This window comes from Lepidothrix coronata, unplaced genomic scaffold (genome assembly GCF_001604755.1).
Source record: "Lepidothrix coronata isolate B3197 unplaced genomic scaffold, Lepidothrix_coronata-1.0 Scaffold133, whole genome shotgun sequence".
NCBI lineage: Eukaryota > Metazoa > Chordata > Aves > Passeriformes > Pipridae > Lepidothrix > Lepidothrix coronata.
The window spans coordinates 1,857,621-1,878,831 of NW_016690313.1; the positions used below are offsets into that span (position 1 = coordinate 1,857,621).

Consider the following 21,211-nt stretch of genomic DNA (forward strand, 5'->3'; position numbering starts at 1 on the left):
AAGAAAATATAAAAGCTAAATGTAATTCATATTAACTTAATAAAAAAGAAATTATGTTACATGTTCTACTACCTAGTGTAGCACCCAAGCTGAAAGCTGGAGTGGGCCTTATCTAAAATAATTCAATACTTACCTCAGTAGAACCTCTTAAAAAATGATCAACAGCAAAGAAGAATACTTCATAAGACCACAATACCCCCCTTTTTTTGAAAAGTTAATTATAATTCTATCAGCACCTAAAAGTTGTACTGGATCTATGCACAGAATTTATGGTTACAGGAGAAAATTCAGATGATCAAGTACAAATTCGACTGCTTGACTGAGTGTCCAAGTGCCAACAAGTGGTCTTCTAAGTATCTTTTCTTCCATCAAGACATATTCATTATTTAGAATTCTTAATCATTAAACAACCAGGTGATCTCTCAGAAAAGCCCATTTACAAACTCCTGGATAGAACACGACATCCTGATGTCCCTTTATTTCAGAACTAGCCCTTTTCCCATAGGCATTCATGCAACAAGTCAGTTGGAATACAGAGACATATATATCGTGAATTCTTAGCTCGCTTTAAACTTACTCTAGACTGGACCAGACATCTGAATTAGGTGTGTGAAATCCACCCCCATTAAAAATGTGTCTGTCTCAATTAGCTACTGAATTTAGACAGTTAATGTCGGGGTTTTGAATGTAATCTAAAGGGAGTACTACAAATACATCAAACCTGCAATTTTTACAACCTTTACATTTGATGCTCTTTTAAAAAAAGATGTTTATTTTTTTATGATTAGTGACACCCACTGATACACATTTGTTCTGCTCTATACTACATTCTAATTAAAAAGAACACAAAGGTAAGAAAGAAATGTTTTCTAACAGCCTTCATTTTATTTTTTCAGTTTGATACTACCTGTACAGTTAGCCTTCTAGAAAAAAAAAATTAAAGGAAATTATACAATTATCTAATCATATATTTTGGTTTAGACTTTAATAGCAGCTCTTAGCTTGGCCGACCTTCCTCTTGGGTTTGTTTGAACATCGTTGGCCTGGGGTGTGAGAACTTTTTTCTGTATAAAAATCCACTTGGAGTTGGATTTTCCATGGGGAGATTCTTGTGTGTCTTCTTTTTTGGAGGGATTTTTCAGAGCCTGCCTTATCTTCTGCCTTGAGCTAAGATTGTACTTTTCTGTCATGTCTATCCCACGAAGAAAACGTTTGATAATACGATCTTCCAGCGAATGAAAGGAGAGGGCTACGAGGCGACCTCCAGGTTTTAGAAACTTCTCAGCTGTCTTCAGTCCTATAAAGAGTTCGTGGAGCTCATCATTGACAAATATTCGCAGGCCTCGGAAAGTTTTGGTAGCAACGTGCACGGGTCTCTGAAGCAAATCCTTCCGTGCGTACAGCGCTGATGCTGGAAAAGCACCTGCCACGAATTTTAAAAGGTAGATGTTAGTACCTTATTATTTCTACATCTGGACATCTATGCACTTATCCACTCATGCATGATGACTTTAAAGAAAAGCATACTTAAAAACTCTGACTAGTGAGCTCCCTTGTTTGTAATATACATTACTGTTTTCTACTTAGAATTCACATCCCTGAATGTAAACCCTATTAAAACATGCTGGCTTATGGCTAAGTGTTGGGGTTTTTTCCCTAGAATCTTTTATAGAAATTGCTTCTCCAAATGCATCACAACTTTAAAATACAAAATGATGGCTGAAATCAAGATAAGGGAAAAAAGAAGACGGGCTAGATAAGTCTCACCTTACAGCTCAGTGTAATCAATGTCAGTTCAGTATTTGTGGTTGTGTTATGCTTTTAAGGAAAAAAAATTAATATACAATGGACACAATTTTAACTGTTGCCTTCTAGATAAGCATGCATTTCTTCACAGGCAGAGATAAGTGAAGACAATGTCTACCTGGTAATAACTATCTTTTAATGAATTACTTAAAGTTTAAAAGAGGTATCCCTGCTTGGGAATAATAATTGTTGACCACTACTCTTGTGTTTCTTCAAATGTTCACAAAAATACCTTGAGAACTTTAGCAAATGTTGCTGACACTGTTGCATTTTCACATGCAGAATGTGTCAAGGTATGGATTTGTCAGATGAAAAATCACCAGATTAAATATTTTTTTATTAGATGCACAAAACTCCGTCTTCCTTTTCCCAAAATTCTTAGGAGTTAACCAAGTCTCTGTAGATACTGAAATTTTGATAGAAACTTTAATATATCAATGTTTAATATATTTTAGGCTTGAACTTTCATTACATGAGTACAGAGCAAAAACCTAGAGAAACCTGATTTGATGGATCAGAGAGACTAAAGTGCAAGAATTTTACAAGATCTGCAAAAGCTGAGTGAATTTATAATCTATTATGTAAGTAAGCACAGGAGTCTGGTAAAGATAAATTGAATGAATAATGCTGATACATAACGGAAAGAATTATTTTTCCAAACAAGAGGGCCCATTAAAGACAAGGCAATACAGCTGGTATATATGTATTAAATTTCATGTCAATGCTAAGCTGACATAGTGAAGCAAGTAAATGCAGTTCATAATCAAGTAATTGATATTCTACATGGTGGAGTAAAAGAAGGGAACATTGTACCTCTGCAACTAGCTGTCTAAATTCACATTTACACAGGTGATTGAAAAAAATTAATAGAGACATCATAATCCAATCTGTTGGCACAAAATAGTTTATTAGTGGAATTCCTGAGAGTTTTAAAGGCAAGGTTTTACTGATGTCAGAAAGCATAAGCGCCTGGTATCACAAACACACAAGTGATCTCAGTGTTCAGCAAAGGGACAGGACAATAATGGGATTTAAAAGTTCGATCATTAACAAAGTTGTTATCATGCTGGCAATGTATCTAAGATATGTTTCTGCATACTTGATTTTCCCAACTACATTACCAACCCCCTCTGACTTCAACACTAACAGCTCCTAAATTCACTGAAGAGATCCATTGTAGCTGTGGCTGCTTCCTATTCTTATAGTCTGAATCCTTTGAGATAGAAAGTGGCAACAGGATCAACTTCTCCCAACAAACTACTGCATGGGAATTTGTGGCTTTAAACTGTTTCACAAAACAGAGTAAATAGATGTTACCTGTCGGAGATAGGCTTCTCCATCATTTACAAACTCTGGAAAAGTTGCACTAGCTAGTTAATGTAATTTCTGTCTTTGAGAACATAACCTTCTATATTTACTATAAATCATAAAAATGAATACATACTCTTCTTGTAGGAGTCACAAAGCCCATTTTGACAAGAGAGCTGAACTCAAAAGAGGACTCAAAATCACAGAAAGTAAGGTGTCCCAAGAAACGCACTGACACCAAGCTTGCACGAACACTCACAGTATCTGTTTTTGTATTTCTTTACAAGCCTATAAATAGATTCTTTGAAAATGGAACCCTTAAAACATCCGTTGACTGCCAGTTGTGTGTGTTACGAAAACTGTCTCTTAATGCATAACATAAAGGAATGCTGTGCTAAGCAAAATAAACACAACTTTCTTTAAAGGGTCAGCTACAAACACCAGTAGTACACTCAGAACTCTCTGAACAACTATTAAATGAAACAACAAGGTTTAAAAGACCACTCCTGTCATGTTCAGTCTCCAAAAACAGTTTTAACTGCAACGAAAAAGTATTGCTACCTTTACAAAATATTGGCTACTACCAAGCTAGTGGGTTAGAAAACAAGGTGTGTTTTTTGATTCTACCTGTATTGATCCTGCCCCTTCCCGAACAATTTACAGCTGTGACTCAAAGAGCATCGGTTTTATACATTCAATTTTGGACTCTTACTACCCAGAGTTGGTGTTCACCTCTCAAAGCAGACCCAGAATTTTTAACCACCATATTTTAGCAGTCTAAGTATTTTCTAAAAATACTGCTGGTTTTCTGGGGATGATCCATTTCTGATATTCTAAGAGTATTTTAGCTTCCAAAAGTATCACAGATAAAAATGGAGCTAATCCACAAGAGTACAGCATGTAATTTAGGTACAAAACTGACACTGCTTCTTGATTGGGACCCAACCATAAAAACAGAAACCTGGAATGAGATCCTCTGTTTAAATCTCCACAGCCAATCTCTCAGGAATTTTAGTAAAATACTCAGAGTTTTACCTCCTATGTCAGTAAAGCATCTTTTACTCATCTGAAAAAAACAAGAATGATACGAAGATCTATGACATCCTTGTCTCTAAACTGGAGAGACAGATTTGATGGACAGACCACTTGGTGCACATGAAATTGGCTGGATGGTCGCACCGAGAACAGTTGCAGCCGATGTCTCTGTATCCCAGTGGAGACTGGTGATAAGAGGCATCCCTCAGGGGGTCAGTGCAGGGACTGGCACTTTAACATCTGTGGTCACATGGACAGTGGCATTGAGTGTAGCCTCAGCAAGTCTGACAACACCACTGAGCTGTGTGCAGGGGTTGACATGCTGGAGTGAAGGAATGACACCTGGGTGGACCTTGACAAGCTTGAGATGGGCCCGTGAGAGCCTCATGAAGTTCAACAAGGCCAAGAGCAAGGCCCTGCCCTTGGGTTGGAGCCAACCCAAGCACAAACTAAGGCTGGGCAGCAAATGGATTGAGAGCAGTCCTGAGGAGAAAGACTTGGACATGTTGGTGGATGAGATGCTTGACATGACCTGGCAACGTGCACTCGCAGCCCAAAAAGTCAAATGTGCCCTGGGCTGCATCCAAAGCACTGTGGGCAGCAGGTGGAGGGAGGGAATTCTCCCCCTCTACTCTGCTCTGGTGAGATCCCACCTGGAGCACTGCATCCAGCTCTGCAGACAGGGGCCTGCTGGAGCACGTCCAGAGGAGGCCATGAAGATGCTCAGAGGGCTGAGCATCCTATGAAGACAGATAGAAAGAGTTGGGGTTGTTCAACCTGGAGAAGGCTCCAGGGTGACCTTCCAGCAGCTTTCCAGTACCTAAAGGGGGTTACATGAGAGCTGGAGAGGAACTTTTTACAAGGGCATGCAGTGACAGGACAAGGGGGAGTGGCTTCAAATTGAAAGAGAGTAGGTTTAGATTACATATCAAAAGAAATTCTTCACTGAGAGCATGGTGACGCACTGGAACAGGTTGCCCAGAGAAGCTGTGGAAGCCCTACTCCTGGAAATGTTAAGGCCAGGCTGGATGGGGCTTTAAGCAACCCGATGTAGTGAAAGGTGTCCCTGCACACAGCATGGGGGTTGAAACTTGATGACCTTTAAGGTCCCTTCCAACCCAAAGCATTCCATGATTCTATGATCTGCTTCAAAGGGTTTTGTAAAAACATAAATGGACACAGCATGCTGATATCTGGGCAGATTTCCATCAGTCTGATCACAAACACCATTATTTTGCAATTGAAACATTGCATAGTTAAACAAAAGAACAGAGGCTACCAGCACGACTAGGACACTAACAGGTCTTTGGGAAGTTCTTCCACTTATCCTGCCATGGCTGTTGAGTGCACTGTCTTCCTGCAATAATCTTCTATGACAATTACCTGAGACATTAATCTATTACTGCGAGTTAATTTATCACAAACTGAAAAAAAATAAATTAAAACCCAGGTATATTCAGTAAGTATCATACAACCTTACATGCCTCAGTTGGACATGCACAAAGAGCACTGCAGGTCATATTTAACAGTACAGAATACCAATATTCAGGAAATTTGTAAAGAAATGCAGTCACTTTTTGCAGCTTTATGCAAGAAAATCCTCTAAACTAAAAATCAAACAAGTTCAAAGACTTATTCGTCTGTGGTCAGAGACTGGGATTAACTAATAAATGTAATCTGTGGTAGTTATTTCTGTCACTCTGGCCTTTATTATTTTAGTAAAGGCAGTGGATTTTGATCTATGATCCATGGGTGAAAAATTTTCCTATCACTCTTACTCCTCTGGTGTTGTCAAATAAAAAGCTATTTATGCTTTCTGCTAAGGCATAATATCTCTCACCTAGCCCTCTCCAATTACCAAGACACTAAAAGAAAATCCTTCCTGGTAACTGGCTGTACAATGTACAAAAACGTTCAAAAAAAAAAATCTGTATGGGAAGTTTGTAAAATGAATTTCATTCATAAAAACATCACGCTTCTGGCTAGATGACTGGCTTGAAATCCCAGTGAGAGAAATTATCATTTTTTGTTTTAGGATGCCTTGATGATACTTACACTTTTAAAAATCTAACAGATTCACATGTTGAAATGTATTGAAATTTTAAAAGCTTGTGAATGAAATTAGCAACATGCTGTGCCTGTCAATATGGACTATTAAAGTCCCCAGAGTGTATGAGAGTGGGAGAGTTTAAAAATTAATTCAGACCGTGCACCTGTTTGCAGGAATTCGTCTGTTGAATTAGCATTGCATTTAATAAGTTTCTGTGACGCAACTAATGTCCTTTTGTCTGGGCTCCCTCAGTACAGTGTTAATTCTCACCCATCTGAAATTCAGGCAATATTACAAATTCCAAACTGATAATTAAAGTCTATAAATGTGAACCAGTCTGAATGAGACTGACTTTAAACATTAAAGTTCTTTTTAAACTTCATAAATTTCCTTAGTATCTCATCATGAATTCCTTTCAAGCTAAGGTCAAATGATGACATGATCTCAAAATGATCTGTTAATGAATTAGGTATCTAAATAATGCTCAGAAAAATTAATTTTTGGACAAAAGTTAATAGATAACAAAGTACATTGCTCACTGAAAAGAAATCAAAATAGATCATCAGTTGTACAGGAAAAGCATATCAAAATTAGATTTGAAAAATTTTATTATTTTTAAAGTTTTTCTGCACACGGAGTTAAACCTATTGTTTTCAAATAACTCAATGAGGTACAACAAAAGACCTCAGCAAGCCCTTCATAATCAACTTCCACACATCGAGTCGCTGCCCTTCAGTGGAGAACTGCTGCTCTTTAGTATTTCCAGAGCGTTCAGCATTGCAGAGAGCTTTGTGGAAATTATAAACAGCCAGTGGAGCTCCACTGTGCTGCAGAAGAGATGCTGTTCACGTGAGTGAACAGAAAACTCCTCCTTTCTCACATGTAAACTGCAGACTCCACAGCTCGCAGAGATCTTATTTAAATGGATCAGAAGCCTTCTGGAGAACATTTGGAAAAAGTAAAAAAAAAAAAAGCCAAATTTTAATTTTTCTTTTTCAGGACCTTATGCACTGGCATAGGATGTAGACAGAGAGAGAATTTTCAGGTGCTATGACAAGATATAGAAAGAATTACTTTCTTGAATTGGAACAAAGGAGAGCAAGAAATCACTTGGATACCTGAGTTAGCCCCAAACTGTTGTAGTCAATCTTGACATACAAATCTATGTATATATTTTTCACAGCGATACCTTACAAGTAGAACTCTTGCTAATATAAACTTCAGATTGCTCTGTGAGTGTTGTGCAGCTGGTTTGTATGGCTGTTTTGTGGATTTTTTTAACTACATCCTCCACTTTTATCTCCCAATCAATTAGCAACAGCAATACATGTTCTAACCTTTTAGGGGGTGGTAGGAAAGACCAGAAGTCTAGCATTCTATAAGAAGAAATTAAATTTTCCAATTTCGGGTTAGTCCAAATCTAGATTCACTGTGATTCTGGTTATTGGCTGGACCTTAAGACAAAAACTGGGGAGCTCTAGAAAATCTGAAGCCACATGTGAAAGAAATATGCACAATACATAAATATCAGATTCTGACACCACCAGAGAAAAAGACACAAATAGCCAGCTTCACTGGATAGATTTTTTGCTTGTTTTCTGATTCCTATATAGGCAAAAGTAATGACCCTGTTCTGGAAGACGATCAGGCTTGCATAGAATCTGCAAAATCTAAAATGCAAGATTTTATTATTCTAATTAATATCTTGTTTTTTAAAGGACGTGACATTTAACTAATAGGTCATAAATTTTATTCTGGTTAAGTCCTGAATTAGTCAGGGTTTTTTTGGGCTGTGCCACTGAGAGGTTCCTGCAGCTGTGGTCTCTGGCACTTCAGCTCTTGTTTATGTCAATAATTTCACATAAGCATATATATGGATGATAGATAAAATTAATCAAAATACATTACAGTTATCAAAAATTTTGTTAAGGTATAATCAGTTCAAAACCAGATACAATCACCATTGTTCTCCTTTGCTGGATGAATCAAACTAAATTCGGAAGAAGTTCTATGCAAACAGGGACCAGTGTAACAACCCTAAAATTACTATAATGACTTGCATACTCCAAAAAAAGCAGACAAAACATATATATTTATTGTCTTGGCAGATGTGTGCTGGATTCACTGTTTCTGGCATGTACCCTACCTGAAGCATACATGACTAATGTATCAGGAAGCTCTTCAGATATAGCAGAGAATTTAAAATGAGAACAAAAAAGTCCTTCTCATTGTCACAGAAAGTGACCATTAAGTGATGACTCACATGCACCACATTGAACATGAAGGGATCTTTAATCACTGTCTTTTATACACTAGTTTCAGAAGTTACTGAGTTGCTTGTTTACAATGTATAACACATGACATCTTTAACACAGCGATGTGGTTGCTTCAATCTCAAGTGGTACGCTGTCTTAATCAACAGTTTTTCAAAAAGCATAAGAGACACATGATAAAGCCTGAAATTATTATTTTGTGAGGTTGATAATGATGATGTTAAAAACGTAAGCTTTATAAAAGACTCATAGTGTTTTATCTCTTTGATTTTTTTTAAGTTATTCGCTCCTCATATTTACTGTATTTACAGTAGGGGCTTCCAACAGCAAGCACTGTCTTCAGGTCCTTTTATCATATCAGCCAAACTTTGGGACTCAGTTGACTGGACATTTTGTTAAAGTGTCCTGACTTCTACAAATCCAAACCTTTTAATTTGTTGGTCATTAAAAGTAAGTGCCTTAAACTTCCAGTTTAAGTAACCCTAATTTTTAAGAATACAATAAATTTTTTAGGATTCTTCAGGATACTTATATAATATTTTACACTGTTCTTAAGCGAATGTTAAGTTTGGATTATCATTTTAAAGGTCTATATTCAAAGTCAGCAGTTTAGACATATTTGTGATGAGATCCAGTGATTTTCATTAATTGGTTAAAAAGAAACAAACATCCTGACATTATGCATTAGAGTGTTAATGAGCAGGATTTGTGTCTTACATTTTTCCTTGAAAATTTTCACTTGACAACACAAACGTGAAGGTTCTTGATGCCAGCACTGTTCCTGCCTAACTGCATTTTGTTCAAGTTGTTTACAGTGAGGAGCAAGTAAGATGGAGTGTTTCAATAGTCGCTTCAGGCTGATTTAGTTGACATGCACAAGGTGAAGCAAGCCATGCTTTGTGCTTCTGATCCTTTAAAAAGACAGAAATCACTTGATTTCACTCATAATTGGAAACTGCTTTGGTACCTCCCCTCAAAATATTAAAATGCAGAAATTTAAAGCTAAATGAGGTATGACATATTTGAAGGTTTGTCAACAGCCAGGATAAAGAATACCCTAGGCTGCTGTCATTCTGTGGTTCAACTTCGTTGGCAAAATGATAAATCACTTCATGTAAAATCTATTATTAAACTAATTGTCAAACCACAATACAAAAAATGGGAGCTAATAAAAAAAAAGAAAAAGAGAAAAAGAGAGCTGACATCAGAGCAGAACAGGCAGGATTAGATCCTGCATGATTTCAAGTACAAATAGATCCCTCTGGGACTCGGGGATTAATTTTTTTTTTTTTTCCCTCTCCTCGGCCGCTGCGAAGAATTAATGAGGGTACCTGCAACAATGCTTGCAAGCTGCTGGGTTCTGGTGATGGGGTATATGCTGCGTGCCTGAACGATGGCTGAGGCGATTTTCTTGGCGTGCCTCTCCTCCCCGTACGCTCTGAGGATGGACGCAAGCGCCTGTTGATCCAAAGCGTTCACAACATCGGCGGCAGTGGGCATGTCAGGGTACCTACGCACGAGAGCGGCCAATTAGTCCACTGACGTCAGCTTTCATTGACAAGGGGTGAAGCTTCACAGCGTTGGGACACAAAGTCAAACACACACACGCGGCACACAAGTGCCTTTGAGGTTTTCGAATAGGAGGTGGCAACCCTGGGAAAACAGCTTGCACCTTTTAAACCCTTTTTTTCTTGCCGCTCCGAATGGAGTTTGTTCCTTAACTTCAATTAGAACGGCTTTAACTTCTAAGTATTATCATGAACTATGTTTAATAAGGTGACAAGAATATTTCAGTATCGTGCTAAGATGGAAATGCTGCGTGACCTTTTTCATCAGCCAGCTTTAGAACATAAACTGGCCTCTTACGGGTTCATTTTAGTCACCTTGCATCGTATGTTGTTTTCTAGTTAGAACTGATTTCAAGGACCTTTTCTTTCACATCTCCTGCTATGAAAACAATTGCTAATGAAAATAATTAAATCTTACTTTTCGCTAAAAGGCATAAGAATTTATATCCACATACTGTTCTGATATAATAGAAATGACCTATACAAATTGCAGGAATTATTGCAGTTTAAACAGTATAATCTTCACATCTATATATCGAAATCTCTTTAACTTTGCTATTGAAATAGTTCCAAGGTATTTTATGAACATCATCTATGGGTTTACTAATCAGATGAAACATACAAACCACTTAATAAATTCTCTTCTAAAAAGACATGATTTAGCAGAAAATTTTTCAGGCATTTTTTACTCCCCTGCAGTATCTTACAAAAGATAACAAAACTTAGAGGCAAGTAGTATCATAGCAACAACCATAGTGTAAGGCTTTTGTTATGCCTCAGGTACCCTTTGTTCTTATGCTCCTGTTCAATGTATGTTTTCTCATGATGCATCAGGCTTATATTTAAGCCTGGAGTTCAGATTCTTGAAATCTGAGGACTGAATCCCAGGAGGATCACGGGAGCATTTTGCACAAAACCAGAAAAAGCAAGTATCGTGAAATTTGCTGCGTTAAGACATAACATTAATGTGGTAAGCCAATTCCTTAGAAATTGGGGCTTCCCATTGGCTCCCTGTGAGTAATGAAAAAAGCAAACGGCACTTCTTAAGACTCCAGGTCCATTAAAACACCAAGAAAAAAAACCTGTCATTCTCCCAGTATTGCATCATGCAATAACAGCCAGCATCTATACAAGAGAGAGATCTTTGGTTGCTCATGTAAAAAGCAAAATGCTTCAGAAATACATCAGCTTGTTTGAAAACGATAACCACTGCATAAGTAGAAATTATCATTCCACCACTGATTTTCATGCTCTTGAAAGTACTTAATACCAATCCAAATAGTTTAAACACAGGTGGTTTATTCAGTAATCGTTAATTTGACAATTAAGTAAACCTGATGTGCCTCCCACACAATGTGCAAGGAAGCTTATGATTTTGCTAAGGGAAGCTTACAATAAATCTATGGGCAGGGAAAACAACATTATACTAGCGTGCTAAAAGCAATGCAGCAATCTGATTTAAAATGGCAGATATAATAGATAGGGGTTTGTTTATTTATTTATTTTAGATTGCATTCCTTTTAGAGAGAAGCAACTGGGTAAGACAGTCATTGCACAAAGGAAGGACACTGCCCCTTTCCTGAGGAAGCAACTGAAACTGCTCCAGTGAAGTTTCCACAAACAGTAAGCGTGGCAGAAAAGGAAAGGGACTGCAGTAAGAAGTTGTGAGCCTGCAGATCAAGTACAGGCTGGGAAACTGTGGAAATAAGAGGCCTCTGAAAGGGAGAAGTCCCTGTGACTGTATATCATACACTCCAAAAATGTTAAAATTCAATGGTAGAGGTACACAACAATGTTACTGGTTTGATTACTCATCACGGGAACTTTCCTCTTATTTAAAAGGAGGCAAAGATGATAACCAGGGCTGAGCACTGAGACGGAAGAAAGCTTTTTGGGAAAAGAAAAAAAGTATACTCGTGCAAAATTGGATGTGGTTTGATGATGAGAATTCTTCAGTTTAAAGGGAAATGAAATGCACAGGGATTGCTGAGTAGACAGTTTTTGAGTTTCAAAAGAAATATTATCAGGTACCTGTCACTATCCATCCTCATGTCCAAAGGTCCATCCTTCTGCAGGGAAAAACCTCTTTCAGGTGTATCAAATTGCATGGAAGAACAGCCAGCATCCAGGAGAACTCCATCCAGAGTCCCTGGCTCAACCCCAGACGAGAGTAACAAAGCCTCTGACTGGCTAAACTGTCCTAGAAGAGGTTGAATCTGTTTCCTGTAAGAAAGTAACAAATAAATAGCTTCAAGTTTAATTATAACAACACAGTCTCTCCCCCTTACATAGCAGGAATTAGGTAATAGCACTCAACCTGCCTCAGAAGCAATAGGGCTATTCTCAAAGTAATAGTTCATGTACTTTTCATATGCCAACATTGAAAACTGGTCCAAACCACCCCTCAGTGACTACTTGAGCTTCTTTAACTCTTTACTCCCCTCCTGCTTGATCTCAAAAAAAATGGAAATCTGACTAAAATTTAATCTTTTCAGTATGCAGGAACTCAAAGGACACCTTTCAGCAGGAATGCCCTGACCACCAAGGTACCTGCCCTGCTAAGCAAGGCCCTCAGTCAAGTGAGGACAAAGTGCAAAAAAAGGAGGAACAGATATTGGACCTAGAGAAGCAGATAAGATGGAACAGAACAGCACAACCTTGTGGTTAATATGTACCTACCAGGGAAAACATCCCAAGTTCCTGCCATGGGACAAACACCTTCTTAGTGGTATTTGCCATTTTAAAAATGAATGGGCAAATGAGGTGCACTGGATCATAAGCAGGGAAAAACACTTCAGTGTAGTTTGCATTCAGGCACCTAATCACTAGGGAGAGTAGTTTTACATGCCCTTTTGTGCTTAGTGTTCTTTCTTAGATTTAAAATGGTTCTTGCTTAATATTCCCATAACGAGACAGAAAAGTGGCATGGCAAGGGAGAAGATGACAAATCTGCTTCCCCACACGTTCCAGTGTCCAACTGCACTGAGGGTGGTTGGGCACTGGGAACAGGCTCCCCAGGGAAGTGGTCACAGCACCAAGGCTGACAGGGCTCAAGAAGCATTTGGACAGTGCTCTCAGGCACATGGGGTGACACCTGGGGCTGTTCTGTGCAGGGTCAGGAGTTGGACTTTGATGATCTTTGTGGGTCCCTTCCAACTCAGGATATTCTGTGATTCTATGATCTCTGAGGTGTCCAATGACTTCTTGAGTGTCTAAACCTGGATTTTTGATTTTTGCTTACATATAAGGTGACTTACAATTACGTATTTTATCTGTCTCTCAAAATCTCAATGGATTTTACAGATTTGAAAAGATTAGCCAACGTGTTGCTGCATTTTTAAGCAGTACCTGCAAAATACAACATATTTCTGTCTCTACCAAGAAGCCACTGCTTCCAGTGAAGAGAAATAGCTCCTTTAAAAAGAAGACATTATAAGCCCAACCATATGGAAGAACGTTCAGCCCCACAATGTTCTCCTCGTTAGAGCAGAACTATTGAACGCAGCACAAAACCCAGGAAACAGTGTGAACGAACAAATTCCATGAGGGATATCATGATCACACACACAATTTTGAATTGATTACTGTCCAGCACATAACTGAATACATCTACTCAGCTTAATAAGAACTGACAGTTCCTGAAAAGCACAATGATCCACTTAACATATTTAAACCAATTTAAGCTACATAGTTATAGTTTTGAGATTGTATTTCCCCTCAATATAATGAGAGGAATCTTCTTGAAAATCTGTAGCACTTTTTCCAGCTGGGCAGTGTTTCTAACTTTATGGCTCATGCAAATGAATGAACTTTAAAATTCCATATGTGGGACATGAAAATAAACGAGACCTAGGAAAAAAGGTAAATTGCCATTGTCTGGTTGCCCAGTGGACAGTAATCCATGTCAGCAGCTCTGAACTAGTGCTCTACTGTGTTACCAATATATCTGAAAAATTATTCTGAAAAATATTTATTTATTGCGAGACGTTTTATTACATTTCTTTAAAACGGTCACAAGTATGTAGATAACTAAGATGTTTGGAACAGCTTTTGATCTGTGGCCTGCCAAACCTTTGTGATTAGAAAAACCTAATTAAAAAAGAAGAATATTTGAAGTAAGTTGAAATTTACTCTTTGGTAGATTAGAGAGATGCTTCAGCTGGAAAATATTTTGGAGTTTGCAAATGTTTTGGAGATTGAAAGATAATTAGGCTGACGTTTTGATGTCATACTTTCAGCTGTGTGAAATTATAGCTTCTGTACATAAGGTGTTTTGTTATACACTGCCTTGTGTGTACCAATAGTGCATATAGGCATCTTGGTGAATATAATTCCTTACTAAAACCAGATGGGTTTTATGAGTTTATAATGACTATATCGCAATGGTCAGGCCAGTTCTCTGAATTCCTGTTTCTCTGTGGAACAGAAGACACAATTTTAAGCATCTTGGCTATCTCATACACTTCAATTAATCAAACCAAGTACACAACTATGAAAGATTTATTACCTTATGAAAGGAAATACAAATACCAACTCTTTTTTAGACAGGATGGTAACAATGATGATAATGATGACAAGGACTAATCTATTAGATTATAAGCATGACACATTTATTTAAAGTAAAATATTTTACCAAGCATTCAGAACACATATTACAACATAATAAAACTCTTTTCTATCCTACCACTCTTTATGCCTATGTCCAAATAAAAACTGCCTCTTACACACATGATTTTCTCTAAAAATTCCTACTTTAGCCTCAGCTTCCTTTTGCCTTCAGGTTTTTATTTACATCATCTGTAAATTCGCTTTCCAGAATAACCTCAAATAAATAATAAATGATAAACTGTTAAATAATAAACTACGTTGAAAAAAAAATATTTATTTCCTAGAGTCACATGCCTTCTGCTCTACCCAGGTATGCAGAATTCATTCCACCTTCTTTTTCCAATGTTTTCTTTGGGCAAAAGAAGATTTATGTTCTATGACCACACTTACCGAGGGTGAAAATCTGTTATAGAGAGCACTGTAATCATTTTAGGCAATCTTTGAAGGTTACAATCTAACTAAACCCAATTGTCTCGCTCAGGAGAAAATATTTAAACTTAGTACTTGAACAGCACTTTACATATTCAGAATATTTTAGAAACGTAAAACAACTGCGAAGAGCTTTTAGCTTCTCTCTTATAAATGGAGAAACAAAATTTGCAGGGTTTAATATTTAATGACTTGAAGATACCGATGCAGAAATCTAAGACAATTTCAGAGATTATGGTCTGAGAATGTAAAAAAGCAGAAAATTCCTGTCATGTTAGCTCTCATTTGGGGTGTGTCTGTATGGGGTAATAGCATGGTAATTGTTTGATAAATTCCCAGCTGCTACAGACAAGCAATCTCTAACTTCTCAATATATTCAACATGCTCACTCCCTCTTTATTAATCTTGACATTCTACAAGAAAACATTATCTAAGGTTTTAAAAGAACACTGGGAACATGGACAATACAGCCCATTTTATGAAGAATAAAAAGTTATTTCAGCTGCTACATACGTTGTTGGGGCCTTAATACATTTTCTTGCACAGCAACTTCAAAAGCTTGCAGAATCCTTGGAAAATAACACAGTTGGAAAACAAACAGAATGTTGGGTTCAGGGCCCTTCGTTCAGTATTTTATTATATTTTACTATGACAGTATTTTATTATATTTTACTATGACACATAGCACAGTAATTCTGCTAGACAGCACTCCATCCACACTTCTCAACTATATGAAAGAGCAGAATGACAAAGAGTTCAAAGTCTCCTAAAGTATTTCAGGCTCTACAGATTTCAGTTAATCTCTGGTTTTTACATCCCTTTATAAAAATATTTATTTTTTATTTTACTAAGTTGAGAGGGACAAACACAGGAAAAAATTAAAGCTGAACATAGCTTCTACAAAACAAACAAAATCTTCTCTCTCATCTAATTTTTCTCCATTGTCACAGAGACTGACGTGACATCAATCATTCCAGTAATTTCACAGAAATGTGTGATTATGCTTTGATGGTGCTTAAGAATTTTTTATGTTTATATAATAATACTTGCTCTTGATCTTTCACTGTTGCTCCACTTACAAATTCTATGTATGAATACATAGAAAGTCGTGATGACAACATGTCAACAGCGAAAATTACCTTCTACTCAACCAGAATTAATGGTTTCTTCGAGAGAACTGAAAAAAAAGTTTTTCAGCTAACTCTTGCCACTGCACATCAAACAAGGAGACCAACCTGGTGCTTGGATTCTCTGCTGAGACTCCATCAGGGGTGCCAAGTAGCACCAGCTGCAACGAGGATATTGGTGCAGACTCGGTTTGATGTCCCTGACTCACCTCACCCGGGTCATTCTGCAGCTGTCAGAGAGCTGCGACTTTCACTCACGGCTGCACTGCTTCAGGCACACCCAGGAGCAAAACACCAAGGACTCTGGTTGTAAATCCCTGGAACTTTCAGCATCCTACCTGGAAATTGTTGTGAGTGTTATCCTGCCTCAGTGTAACACCCATCTCAGAAAATGTACCTGGGTATTCTGTAAAAAGTTCTAAACTACCTTTGTCAAATGGAAAACTGGCGTGGGCTTCGTGCTTGCAAAGGGAAAAAGTAAAATCAAAAACTGTAACGTCTACCAACTTATAAATGAACCCTGTCATTACATTCCTAGATTTATAAAAAAATTAATGACAGATCTAAAAACAGCCCAATTCAGTCTAGGCTGGGTTTTGTGCTACAAAACTACAAACTCGAATCTCAGCCACTGATTAATAAAGACCTGAAAAAAGGAAGAAGAACACGTAAAAAGCAATTTCCATAGAACCAAGTTAATATTTTCAAATTTGAGGGCTATAATAATAATTTTACTCTGTGTGTTGGGATCACAGAAACATGATTATAGGTATTTTTAAATTGGTAAACATTTACTTACCATGTATTCCCACTCAAGAGTAGGGAACACTTAAAAGGTATGCATACATTTGAAGGCTCAAATACTTCTCTGCATATAACTTGAAGACATCACAACAAAAAAAACCCCAACAAACCCCCTTTTTTGTACTGACCTGTAGAACACTAAACACCTTACACTCTCAGAACTGCTATCCCAAAAGTGAAAATGCTTGCCTTTCTCTGTCTCCTCCTGTCAACTGTCTACCTCTCTCACACAAACCCTCATGAAACTAGTTACTTCCTGCTTCAATTGTTCTTCTCTAGCTCCCAGGAAAACTTCCTCTCCTCATTACTCTATAAAACGATGCAATCCTTTACTGCTCACATGTCATTGACTCCAAACCCCCCAAACTGTTTCTAACAACCTCTCAAGTGTACCTGTGAGATATGTCAGGATGGCTCAAAACAGATTGCTCATTATTTTAATGTTCATTTTTACTTCTGTATGAAATACGCACTCCACTATTCTGTCCACTAACACAATTTCTATGTTAAAAGCTGCTGCAGGAACTATAAACACCGTTTCAGCTGAAGGAAAAGATACAATTTTTTAACCAAGAGCACAAGTATCACAGATGACTTCCACTGAGTACCTCCAAAATCTTCCACAGCAGGTATGTTAAATCCCATCAAAAACAAATATGAAAATTTAAGTTCCTAACGAACAATGTTTTCCGCTAAATTACAGATTAAGAATGCAATTGTTTCCCCTTTGGTGGGAAAACAGAACACTAACAGAGTAAGACTAGCGATCGTTGAGGCAAATTTCAAAATTACACGCCCCACCAAAATTTTGAGCAAATGTATTTTGAAGTTTCGTAAGTCACACAAAGCTTTGCTGTATAATGAGAGCAACTGGTATTATTTTATGCAATTGCGACTAGCCAGAGTTAAAATCCTCGTTATAAAATATGTAATATTGTTAAGCATGCCATCTTTATTACATAATATATGCAGAATATTTAATACGCTGTCATCGTTCAGACGTGCAAAAAAACCAAGTGATCAGAACGATTTGCTTGTTGTTCATAAGACATAACAGTTCAGAGGGTAAGACAACATCCTCAGAAGAGTCATAAATATTACTCTGATTTTACCTTGGCCCATCTGGGGATTTCACTTTAAGGTACATGTTAGTTTAGCCTTCACAGCTATAGGACAGCCCAGTCCTACAAGGATCAGCAGGCACAAGCAAGAATAGCTGAATACACGTGTTGTTGCCTCAGTACTACCAAACATCCATTGTGACCCTCAGCTTCACTACCCTGTCAGAAGCAGGATGTATGTATTACATACACCAATGAATCTGCCTGTTATTTCACCTCTATTACTTTAACAATTAGTGCAAGAAGTTTTGTTGGACTTGTAGCGTTTCCACTGATGGTTTGCACCATCACAGTGAGTGTTCAACTCATCATTCAAGTTCTAAGATTATTTTTCACTGTAAGAAAAGATAGCAAAGCAACTTTTCTTAGAGTTCATAAATCTTAATAATTATATGCTTATTCTTACTCTATTAACATTTTAACAGATATGTTTATCAAAACTGCCCCTCCATTCCCCAACAACCCACATAAAAATTGATACTTTCACTAAAGACATAATGGTATTTCACTGAACTCAAAAGAAGTGTTGCTACTGGCCTTAGAAGGAAGAAAAGTTCTGTTTAAATCAGTTGCCAAAACCCAGTAGATTTCAGAAAGAAATTCTGGATATACACCAGCAAGTCAAAAACTACAAATTGATATCAGGAACACAACAGCTGTGTATAAACACGTTTCAGCCCATGAATATAAGAATACTAAAATCTGTAGCAACAATCATTGTAGATAGATTTTTTTTCAACATGAAGGGAAGAAGCAGATCACAACAGTTTTTCCCAGTATTAGCACCCAGTGTCAGAGGAATCTGAAATTATATTGAGGGTTGCAAACCGGGGACAAGGCACACAAACAGATTTATCATGCAATCAGCTTTACTAATCAATTACTGATTGGTTGTGATCAGCTATGTATAACGACCAAAATACCATATATGAAATATTAGTTTAAAAAGACAAGAACTTGTCTCTCCTGTATATTAAACAAACAGAACAGCATACTTTCTCTAATAACTGCTTTCCCACCCTGCAACATTTTGGTTTCTGCTGTCTGAATATCTAGCTTACCTAAATGAGTAATTAATTATTCTTCCTTTGACAAACTATTTCCTTGTTTGAAACAGTAGTTAAATCTTAGAACACTGAGGGTAAATATACTGAGCATCAAGAATTTATTACAAATTAAACAAGGATCTTTTTCTTCCTTTCTGTCATTCTTATCTAAGCTCTGTCACTGAAGAACATGTCTACGTTCTTAATTGACTCCCACCTTAAGCATTAAACTGTCTGCCCATCACTGGCACAGCATCACATCTCCCAGTTACATGCTCCTAATTGTGGGAAGGAGAAATAGGAGAAGCAGAACACAAGAGGAATGCAAATAAGGGCAGAAATTAAGTAGGGCCATCACTCGGCTAAAAATTACAAAAGCCACAAAATTCTACTCTTCTGTATCTTTGCTTGTACCAGGTCTTACCCTTTTTGAGACAAGGAAACAGGAACTGCGTACAAAATTAAAAATACAATCACCTCATGCTTTTAAATGACGGGCTAACATTCATTATTTTGTTCTCTATTTCTTTCCTGGTAGTTTTTAGCATGCTCTTCTAACTACCAGTGAACACCAAGCATTAAGTTTTCAAAGAACAAGCCCACTATTTCATTACTCACTAGTCAGCTCATAGCCTACATAAGTAAACTTAACATCTTTTTTGCCATTTCACTTTATACTTAACTATATGACTTTTCATCTGCTGCTTTGTAAGGTTCTACAGTTCTTGAGAATAAATCTTCATTTTCGCTGTATTAGGTAACATAGCCTAATCAACAATCAGCAGCAATTATGCCAGCAATTTACTGTCTTATTTAGATCATTTATGAATAAATAAGTTGCATGCCCTACTCACATATCCTTGTGGTACTTCACTGGTGAGCTCATTGATTTGAAATGAGATCAGTGGCCCCAAAAACCAGGCAGAAAAACCTACACCAGAAGACTGTTTTGCTTCTACTATCCATTCTTTACACAACTTTACCCTGTTAAATCCTACTTGTCACTTCTGTATTTACAAACTGCAAAAATTTGTTTGACATTAAAAAGCACTTATAATCGAAATTAAATCTATATTTGTTTCTCATAACATTGCAATCCATTGCTGGAAAGAAAGTAACGTGCTTAATCCTACTAAAGATTATAACATTTATACACATACTTAAAATGGAGTATTTTACTGGTTCATCAAATCAAAACCTCAAGAAAGTCATGATTTTCAAATACTGCATATGAAAAGTTAGGCACATCCCTTAAGATAACAGACCTCAGTTACACTGGTAAGCATTAAACTCTGAAAAACTACTAAAGTTCCACAAAGGAATAGAATATTAACAACTGTAAGAATGCTGATGATTTAAAATGCTGTCTTAAAACACAGTTCAGCAGCAATTCACTTTCCCAGCGACCTTGACTTTTTTTCTAGTTTAAAAATTTCAATTTCAGAAAGCAATCATAAAAATAAAACTAGTTTGTTTAGGAACCACTAACATCTTGCTGCTCTGTAGACACCACCTTGTTAAGCATCCATGTAGAATCATACGGACAATTCTATGTTAAATTCGAATTTCGTTATCTCACCTTGTAATAAAATTGGAGAAATTTAAATTAATTTCACCACTGACAATCTTTCCTGACAATCAGTGTTTTCTGTATTGACATTTTTACTTCATATAAGTCATAAGATGCTGCGTTCAAATGGACTTCCCTCTGACGTAATGAACATCCAGAAATTATGCAAATTATCTTTGAAGTATAAGAAATAATAATTAATGGTTTTAGTGAAATACTCTAGTTTCAACAATGTATTTTTAAATGCATAGAGACTACATGCACAGTCTAATTATTTGCCACTGCAGATGGCAACACAAGGTCTGAAGCTGTAAGTATTTGGAGAAGTAAGAGAACATTTAACTGAATAATGTTTGGCCCTGAAAGCATACACTCAGTTTTAAATTACTGCTCTGGTTCTCTCTACTGGGATAATATATACAATTGAGATAAATAAAAAATTAAAAAAAAAAATCAAACAAACAGA

General features: G+C 37.0%; 1 protein-coding gene across 3 annotated transcripts in view; it reads right to left on the reverse strand.

Moving 5' to 3' along the window:
- Positions 1–463: 463 nt before the first annotated feature.
- Positions 464–21,211, reverse strand: part of METTL15 (methyltransferase like 15) — a 93,610-nt gene continuing 72,862 nt past the window's right edge. For all 3 annotated transcript variants that reach the window (XM_017827018.1, XM_017827019.1, XM_017827017.1), the window contains exons 4-6: positions 12,072–12,263; positions 9,804–9,982; positions 464–1,423 (exon numbers count right to left, since the gene is read on the reverse strand). In XM_017827018.1, the coding sequence (XP_017682507.1) occupies positions 978–1,423; positions 9,804–9,982; positions 12,072–12,263 (817 nt within the window). In that variant the 3' untranslated portion in view covers positions 464–977. The remainder of the gene's footprint in view (positions 1,424–9,803; positions 9,983–12,071; positions 12,264–21,211) is intronic.